General features: G+C 47.5%; 1 protein-coding gene across 2 annotated transcripts; it reads left to right on the top strand.

Moving 5' to 3' along the window:
- The first annotated feature begins 254 nt into the window (after positions 1-254).
- Positions 255-8,703, top strand: ciartb (circadian associated repressor of transcription b). Of its 2 annotated transcripts, none has more exons than XM_030366225.1 (6): positions 255-405; positions 2,351-2,718; positions 3,279-3,354; positions 4,240-4,318; positions 5,292-5,418; positions 6,675-8,703. In XM_030366225.1, exons 2-6 carry the CDS (start codon positions 2,392-2,394, stop codon positions 7,155-7,157), a joined length of 1,092 nt encoding a protein of 363 aa, XP_030222085.1. In that variant the 5' UTR covers positions 255-405; positions 2,351-2,391; the 3' UTR covers positions 7,158-8,703. The 2 variants fall into 2 exon arrangements, with proteins under 2 accessions (XP_030222085.1, XP_030222083.1); XM_030366223.1 differs by having other exon boundaries at positions 4,177-4,318.
- The last annotated feature ends 929 nt before the right edge of the window (positions 8,704-9,632 follow it).

The following is a 9,632-nucleotide window of genomic DNA, read 5'->3' as shown; positions in this document are numbered from 1 at the left end:
CGCAGACAACACGCCATCATCCGGATGACTGAACAAAGAAAATGCCTTCACACTGACCGAAAACTGTCCTAAATCCATCCGTCGGAAAGAAACCGATCCGCGTGTCCACGTGTTTGTGTCATTTCCATCCCATTTAAATACGTAAGAATATCTCTCCTATCGTCCGACGCGAGTTTGAAACGCATGCTCTATTGGTCGGACCGCGGCCCGGAGAGCTAATGGGAAGCGCCGTCGCCTCTGCGCCCGCCCACCCCCCAGACACGTTGCTCTGGGAGAAGCAACACGCGCCGCCTCAATCGCAGTGCTGCTTCTCTCGCGCACGTAGCGCACATCAGCTGCTCCCCGTGCAGGCGCCCTGGATACAGCGCTGAACAAAGAGGCTGCTCTCTGCTCCATCCTGCTAAGGTGTGTACCTGGACCTAATGTTACATATCTGGCGCGTGGCGTTTGTCTTAAGTGCAGGTCGCAACGGTGTTTATGTGAATGAATGCTAGTGTTCTGGAGAAATCCATTTGTATTGATTTGATGTAAGGTGCGGTTTAGAAGCAGGAAGCCGGATTTGATGGCATGCCATCAAACTGTACATCCGTTTATTAGACAGTACATGATGTCCACACTGTCTGTTTTACATGTTGAGGATGTCACCTTTATGTTGGCTTTTGAGTGATAGAGATGGGGTTGGATTGAGTGGATAAGCAGCACAACTTCTGAATATGGACATTGTAATGGAGTGATGTTTCAATGTAGGCTACTCTAACCTTTGGTAAAAAAAATAATAAAAAAAATCAACGTGTTAGTGATTCTAAAACGAATAAGTTGATGTTTTCAATTAACCATCTTCATTTGGACTAGAAACTGCTTCTGGGATATGGGATAGTTTGCCCCGTTCACAGACGTTATGCTGGATAACGTAACGATAAATACTATGATCCAGAAGACTAGCAGAGACGTTACTTCATCTCTGAGGGGAAGACCACGTTCCTAGAATTAAGGAACGTACAGGCTACACTTTCATTTGTAAAGCAGTCGTGTGATTGGAATCTGAAATGTCCTCTGATATTACTTCATCACATCAGAATATACGGGGCGTTTAACCTTCTAAATTATACAATATTCAATATTGAAATCATATTAGTAGTGTGCTTGTGTGTGTGTCGTTTCATCTTCTTTATATACTTACAATTCCCTTTAAACACTCAGAATTAAGGTTTGCGTTCATCTTTAAAAGGTGAAATGATTCACAAAATGTAAAAAATGATTTAGACCTACCTTTGGAAGGCTAAGTTAAAACCCCTTCAATAGCCTATTGAATGCATGTCTCTGTTATAATCCACAAACACAACAGGGACACACACCAGGCCATGTGTAATGTTGTTGTTTTAAGGTCAAAACCTGCGATCCAATGCCCTTCCCTGTGTGATGTCAAGCCACGCCGGCATTTCGTAGACAAAGAACAGCGCGTGGTTCCATCGTCTTCTATTACTACTATAAACAGACTCCTTCTTTGCACTGCAAACACGTGTACCCAAGAAATGGGTAGGGCTACTAATAATTTCTTAACCGAATGTGTGATTTCATAATCAAGGGCTATTCAATCTGGAGCCAATGATTAATCATTATCTTAATTTAATTTTAGAACAATTCAAGGGATCCACTGTAGGAAAAAAAAATCCTCTGAATGATTCCTTGGATCGTGTCCTTAGCATGCGGCGACAGGTCAGTGGAGATGACGGTACGACTCCCTGGCATATTTAAAACGAGGCGGGACAAGGAGGCAGCCGACCCAGCACACACACATGCACGCCGTAATGTCGGACGGTCCATTCCGTTCTGAATGGCAGGCAGACCTAAACACGCCCTTTCCCCTCACCGCCGTAGCATTTCGCCTGCAAACGATACGTTAGGACGGTCCGGCGTTCCTCACTCAGGTAGCGCAGCATAATTCTTGAGGTTGTATTGTGGAGCGTGTTACCAGGGGCAACCCCAGAGGATTGCTGTCGTCGTGTGTGTGGAGGGGCGTCCCGAGTGTTTGCCTTCGACGACGGGCCCACAGTGTGTGCTCACCGGCTCCCCGGCCCTCCTCTGTTGTGGTTGGGAGGCCTGCAGGTCATTGGTTATCCCAACAATTGGGTTTCTCTGGCACCACCTGCTCCCCCAGCACGCGGTCCAGATGGTGCTCAGTGGTAAAGACTGCTTCTCACAACCCGATTGTTTCGCGGACGGGGGTTCGCCCTCTGCCAGCATACCCGGTACCTCGTAGACTCAGCGCAGAGCTGCTGCTGCAGGGTGTGTGTGGAGTGGTTACGGGATGTCAGTGCGGTGGCTAACGGTTTGTTGTCCGGCCCGGCAGGTCAGTGATGGTCAGTGCTGCTTAGCGGCTCCCTCCCGAGGATGTCTGCTACCGACTCGGAGAGCTCCATCGATTGGCTGGCGACCGACAACGAGGAGGACGAGGACAATGAGCTGGATGTCGCGGCGCGGAGGCCCCTGGTGGAGGCGCTCCACCCGGGCAGGCGGGCCGACGCGGTGAAGAGGGTCTGGAGCGCGGCCGGCGGCGGCGGCGGCGGTGACGCCGCCAGGAGACCGGGTCAGACCACAGCGGGGGGAGAGGCGAGGATGGCCAGGAACCCGCTGAAGAGGCCCCACGGCCTAGTGGAGGGCCCGCCGCCGCAGCCCCTCTCCATCCAGGAGGGCCGGGAGCAGGTCTTCACCAGGAAGGTGAGCCCCAGGCAGCGCCTGAGCGCTCGTTCTGTTATCCACTGGAGCACCAGGGCGGCAGTAGATCAGGAGGCAGAGCGAGTCGACTGGTGACCGGAAGGTTGCCGGTTCGATTCCCGGGCTCCTCCTAGTGTCGAGGTGCCCCGGAGCAAGACGCGCCACACCCTAACTGCTCCCGACGAGCTGGCCGTTGCCCTGAGGGGTACACTCCGCTGTCGGTGTGTGAATGTGTGAATGAATTGTTGTAAGTGGCGTTGGAAAAGCGTCAGCAAAATCCCCTAAATGTAAATGTAAATGCAAGCTCCACAACAGCGCCGGGAACAGCTGTGGCAGGACCACCTAAGCACCCCAGCCTCTCCCTGCTTCTAGCTGTTGCACATGTAGGGATATTCCAGGAAAGAACACAGCCCTCCCACGTGACTTTATGGGTGACCTGAAGTGTGTTATGCAAGCTGCCTGATTGGGAAAGAGAAACAGAAACGGAACATTAACTACAAAGAAGGAACAGGTTTTTACTGCATATGTGCTCTGTTACGATAAATTCTTTCTTTTTTTCGCAGTGTATGGCATTACAATGCTACATTCATCCGTTATCGTCCATCCTGAATGGCCTTCGCTCGGGGAGATACAGAGAACGTAAGTCGGCGGTTGCATTTTTTTCTTCCTGTTCTCCTCATATGCCCTTTCACATCGGGTCTGGTGTAGGATTGAGATGCCGCCATTTTTGGATTGAAACCAGATCTCCCAAGCAGCTTTCTACTCTCCTTCTCTCTCGTTTTCCTCTAACTCTAGCCTTGTCTTTCTTACTTTCTTTCTTTCTTTTCGGTCTCTCGTTCTTACTCTCTCTCTCTCTCTCTTTCTTACTATCCCCCTCTCTTCCTCTTTCTCTTTCTCTCTCCAAAACAAAAACAAAAGACTGGTATGTGGTGCACAATTCTTGGAGGAATAGCTTGAGAATTTGAGAGAGTGATGTCTAAAACATGTACTGTATTGTTTGCACAAAGAATGTCACGTAACCACAACTATTTGCCTTGTGTGAACTCTTGGTTTGTTTTATAAAGAGAGAGACCATAGACTATTTCTGGCAGTGTAGGAGTTTTTATATTTCACAACAGGTCACAACGTTTCCAAATTAAATTCAGCACCTTTTTTTAATTATTCAGTTATTTCACACAAATTGGCAGAGGAACCCGTGTCACATTAATCCTAACATCAATCATTTATGAAGCTCTAATTTTATCTGAGGCGGGAAAATGCAGCCAGACCACAGTGTAGAGCGATTCACATGGCTGGTTAGGGCTAGCCACGCTGCATTCATGCTAGGCCCTGTAAGTACTGGGGTTGGGAAACCCGTCAAACCAAAGGCCTTGATTGACCCCCACACTTCCTGCCCATAGAGACAGACCATCTCCTCCCTCACTGCATGCACATTCACCAAACAGCCCATCTGCTGCGCAGCTTCAGCCCCTCTGCAGAGACAACGTGACTCACGACGGACCTCCCCGCTTCCTCTGTGTACAGGACTCAGCAGTTTCCAGGAGAGCGTCGCCATCGACAGGATCCAGAGGATCATGGGGGTGTTGCAGAATCCCTGCATGGGGTATGTCTCTTAATCACACTTTATCGCCCCTCCATCGTCATTAGGGAATTTGTTTGTAAAAGTTCACTGTTTTTCTATACTATTAAATACTATAATATGGACTGATGTAGATACACATTTTATTGGTGTATTTATTATAAAAAATGCAGATTGAATTTATAGTTTCAAAACTGTATTCTTCAAAGTCATCCCTTAGAGTGGTCCAGGGTGATGTTCAGGTCAAAGCTCTGTTATAACTGCTAGACAGTGCACTCTGTATGGGGTATATGCTTTGTTACAGCTGCTATACATGGTGCAGTCTACATGCTCTGTAACAGCTGCTATACATGGTGCAGTGTGCAGTCTGCATGGGTTGGACGTTTATCCCAGACACATGGCTCACAGCGTGGTGCGGAGGGCCAGGCCGCCGCCCCCCCTTACCCTACGTACTGCCCAGTCCACTTACTCACTCTATGCTTGTTAAAGATAATACCATCAACCTTAACACTTGCAGCAGCTCACTTGTACTTCATTAATTAGCTGTCCCTTGGCCAGTTCGGGTAATGAGCTTACCCCTTCAGAGACGCAGCCTGGTCCCGGCCATGTTCAATTACCCAATTCAATTTAAGTTTTTTATAGTCATCGTTAAAATGCAGAGCATTCGGCACTGAAATGCCCTCTATGGTGCCTTTTTACATTGAAAGAAAAGGCAGAGGGAGGTCCTGATCACATGACGTGCATATTCCCCATCAACCATCTGGTTTGGAAGGAGGGGGGGTCCCGGTCTGCCCACCTCTTAAGGATGCTGGGTCACTTCTGGTGCTTTTTTGTTGCTGAGTCGTTTGTGTCTTCTGTCGCTTTATGAGATTATGTTTAGAGGTAGGGAGGGTTGTGGAGGCCCAGTATGTATACATGTGCACATTTGTACGTGTGTGTGTGTGTGTGTTTATATATACATGCTAACTGTTGAACCCTTTTTTTGTGTGTTTTTCAGTGAGAAGTATGTCAACATCATTCTCAAGATGGAGGACATGCTGAAGAGCTGGTTTCCCAATGTACAACCCCAAGACCAACCACCAGGCGCTCAGACGGAGCATGAAGCTCCCCCTAAGAAACTCAAGGTAACATATTCAACATGTACAGTTATATGAGTAAGCAGGTAAAGGATTACAGGATCTGTATCGTTCTTAAATAAACTAAAATCAATCAAATCAGTCTTGTGCTTTAATCACATAACGACGAGGAACGAGACTGGGAGGGGAGGATTACAACGTAATACTATACATTTAACTGAATACTAAAGAATTAAATAAACCTGGCTATGTATTGAATTAATTATTGCTATGAATGAAATCCTGAAATAAATAAGCAATTATTAGCAGTAATTAATTTCATAAATATAGTCAACATAGTTCATTGACTAAATCATTATTTTGATAAGAAAATGACCACTTTTATTATTTCAGGGGATTTTTGATGGAGAGGTGGGGTGCACTGATTGTGGTGTGGTGTGGGGTTCTCAAAACGCACAGTAGAGCAGGGGAGGGCAAAGATATTTCTCAAACCGGATTGAAATGATCGGGTCTGTCCTGCCTATCTGGATTCAAATGTTGACAATCATCAATTACAACCAAACCAAGCTTGTCCTTCCTTGTAATTTTAAATAGCTTAGGCTGCTGCTTTGCTACTTACTTAGCAGAGCAAAAAGTCATTCTATCTAAACATGCAACACAAGGGCTGGAAACAGTGCTTTAAACTTTTTTTCAGTGAAAAATAACTGCACCGTTCATTAGAGAGATGCCAATAGATTCGGAAGCTTTTATACAAATATTCATCACTGACCTCACAAATGGACAGTAGGCTAGACGGTTTATACTACTCATGCATTACTCATGCACTACTCATACTGGTATGAGTAGTACGGACCTTACCGTGAAGACTCTGCTGTATATCCAGTTATTCAGTACTGTTCTGGTGCTGTTGCTTCGGTCTGATCGGTGGTATAACCACACCCAATTCAATTGAATTTAACAGTTAGGGACAATATTCAATACAGACTTATATATAGACATCTCATAGGATTACAGTATTCATGGTCACTGAGAACAAAAACAGCGGAGAATAGGTCATCTTAAGAGGTGAGCCAGAATGGGTGCAGAGAAATGAAAGATCTGTTGAGCGTTTGATTCCCCTGCCTTAAGTCAGTAAGGGTTCCCTCCCCTCTGTAATCCAGACACACCCTAGAGATCGCTTTAACACCCTGTGTCGTCCCCACCCCTAGTAGCCTTCTGTCCTGAGTCAACCGAACCGTCGGTAAACAAACCATGTTGTTGTTTTGGTGCCGGGCGTTAAGCACACGTTTCTGTTCTCCCTGTAGCTCTCCTCCCCGGTGGGCACGGACCTGACCAGCGCCCCGTCCCTCGCCAGTGCCGGCGCTCCTGGCGTTCCCGCGGCACACAGCCCCACGGCCCTGCGCGTCCCGGACCACAGACCGCCCGGGGCCAAGTCGGTCGGCAGCAGACCGACGTGGCTCCACCCCTCCCCCATCTGCTCGCCCAGCGCGGGACAGCCCCCGCCGCCCCCGCCGCCGCTGCCGCCACCCCCTCCGCAGCAGGCGCCGCCGCCCCGGGCCCTGGATGGCCCCGGGCCCCAGCCTCCGGCCCCCAGAGACCAAGCGCTAACGCAGGACAGCGCGGTGTCCTCCAGCACGGACCGCTACGCGAAAACAGACGCTGCCGCTCCCCTGAAACCGCCCCCGCTGGGCAAAAAGATCAACGCGCCCTGTCTGGAGAGGCTCCTCAAGTCCACCGAGAGCATCATCGGCCACAAGGCGTCGGGGCGCGTCGTGGGCGACAGTTAGTCCTAGCCCAGGGAGGCGGGTACGCCTAGCCTAGCCTTGCCTAGCCTTGCATGCCCTACTGGGAGCCCGACAGCTCACTTAGTCCATTCCAGCCTTCAAGAGAAGAGAGAGGGTTCACAGAGCACACCGTGGACCGTGTTTGAAGAGCATGAGCAGCGTGTTGAGTGAACTGTGTCCTCTACACGGGAACGCGCCCTCCCTCAGCCGACGCCACTTCAGTTTAGATCCGTTGGGTGAACTCTTTTTTTATTTTGTTTGCACTGTCAGGTGTGTGTGTGTGTGTGTGTGTGTGTGTGTGTGTGTGTGTGTGTGTGTGTGTGTGTGTGTGTGTGTGTGTGTGTGTGTGTGTGTGTGTGTGTGTGTGTGTGTGTGGGGGGGGGGGGGGGGGATGAGGATGAAAATGTAATGACTGAGATCCACAGCTTTGCTTTGTCAGCAATTGTAGAATTGTTGTATTTCCGAGCTCGTAGATGCAATAATATCCCTTCAAAATGTCTGCCACCATGCTCGTAAAAAGGGAATCTGGTTAAAAAGAAACGAGAGGGAACCTTTAAGTTCTATAGAAACGTAACTGTACTCAATTCAAGTCACTCTCTCGCTCTCCCCCTCTCTCTATCACTCTCTCTCTCCCTCTCTCTATCACTCTCACTATCTCACTCTCATGTCTCCACTCCTGTTTTTTTTGTTTTCTCCATGTGACTGTTGACATGTGACATTTGTATACTTAGAATCAAAGTTGTTCTTGTACAACTGTTCTACCTCAACGGGGAACCACATCCATGTTTGTGGGTAGGACTGTAAACACTACATTCTACTGGACCAGACCCCCCCCACGCACCGCCCCCCTTGCTAGATCTGCAGTGACCATCCAGGCCGTTGAGGGGGTGAGGTCTAGATGGCGCGTTTCTTCAGCTCGTTCCAACGGCAGATGCTCTCTCTCTCTCTTCTCTCGCTCTCTCCGTGGGGATACTCGTTTGACCTCACTGGTGCCATTGTTAAGAATGTGAACTACAGCTGTCTCTGTCTCTGTCTCTCTGTCTCTCTGTCTCTCTGTCTCTGTCTCTGTCTCTTTCTCTGTCTCTGTCTCTCTCTCTCTCTCTCTCTCTCTGTCTCTGTCTCTCTCTCTCTGTGTGGCTCTCTCTGTCTCTCGCTCTCTCTCTCTCTCTCTCTCTCAGTAGAAGGTAAAACGTGCCTGTAAAGTCGAGCTGTGCCTGCAAGCTGGTTTAACATGGAAACAGAAAATAACAAAATGACGAAAACAACATTCAAAACACCGGATTCTCTTGATGGATGTCTTTAACTCCTGCCGTTTCCAATCTCATTTAAATTATTCAAGCCTTGCCAACCACTACATGTGGGGAAGATGGATGCTCATTTCATAGCCACATAACTGGATAGTGTGTGTTAGACCAGCACAGAGTGACAAGCTTTTTCTCTGTATAAATGTTTCTAAAAGATGGTTGATTTACCCTGAAAAGTGGCCTTGATCGTGTGATATTTTATACTTTCGAAATAAATGTGGTTATATTTGTTTGGTGCAAAATTACTTAAGGTTCTCTGTCTGTTTTTGCAATAACTTTGGCACACAAACTGAATCACCACACATCCGTTCAAACACAGGCCGTTGTTCACCTGCTGAATCACTTCGTTCAACTGAACATAATGCCACATCTTTATTAGCATTGTAAGTAATGCATACAAATATATATGCCAGCGGATTTGAAAACTCAAACCTTCACAGAAGGCATCTTGTACATCTCTGAGATCGATCAGCTCCTCTGTTAACCTCAGAAAGAAGACCGCTCCACAGTGGCTCAACAGCAGATCACTTAAAGGTTACTACTCCATCGTCCATGATCACATGGCCTGCTTTAGAAGAGGCAATCACTCTTCAATGGCACATCCGTTACATGTTACTCTAGTAGTGCATGCATGGTGGATTTCGGTCTCCATGCCAACTTATGTACCCGACTGAATGGTTCTCCGTGGAGTTTGCATGAAAGAGCATGGATGCATGGGTTCCTAGGTTATTACAGAGCCAAGTTTGAGGCATTTAGGAGATTCTAGTCTAGAGAGTGCCACGTGTCTATGACCCTAGATATGACTGCTACATTGATGTTAGAAGTATGACATGCAAATACATTTAAAACTGGCAACTATCAAGCATACAGCACCGATTCAAAAGAGAATACTGCCATCTATAGGTGACCACGCTCCTACCCCGGGACACACAAAATGATTAAGTAATTAGAAAACAATAATAATCAATTTCACCCATTAATTGTATCAATCTGTGAGAGTAAATGTTTCTTAGAGAGTTTTTTTTAGGTGAAATCATTATATTATCTTATAACAATCAGAAATAATCCAAAGCGTCTTAGAGTACCATATTAAGCGCTATATAAATTTCATTTATTATTATTATTATCCATATTGGGTGTGTTGGCCGTAGCCAACGTGGGCTACAGTTTTTTT

Source organism: Gadus morhua, chromosome 9 (assembly GCF_902167405.1).
Source record: "Gadus morhua chromosome 9, gadMor3.0, whole genome shotgun sequence".
In the NCBI taxonomy this organism is placed as follows: Eukaryota; Metazoa; Chordata; class Actinopteri; order Gadiformes; family Gadidae; genus Gadus; species Gadus morhua.
The sequence above is the reverse complement of the archived record's forward strand: the minus strand, read 5'-3'. Positions and strand labels throughout refer to the sequence as shown.

What these genes read in the sequence shown, in the direction of transcription:
- ciartb (XM_030366223.1), top strand. Translation starts at nt 2,392, where the DNA reads ATGTCTGCTACCGACTCGGAGAGCTCCATCGATTGGCTGGCGACCGAC. An exon ending in AGCAGGTCTTCACCAGGAAG is followed by an intron (nt 2,719 to 3,278) that starts GTGAGCCCCAGG and finishes TTTTTTTCGCAG; the next exon opens with TGTATGGCATTACAATGCTA. An exon ending in CTCCCCCTAAGAAACTCAAG is followed by an intron (nt 5,419 to 6,674) that starts GTAACATATTCA and finishes TTCTCCCTGTAG; the next exon opens with CTCTCCTCCCCGGTGGGCAC.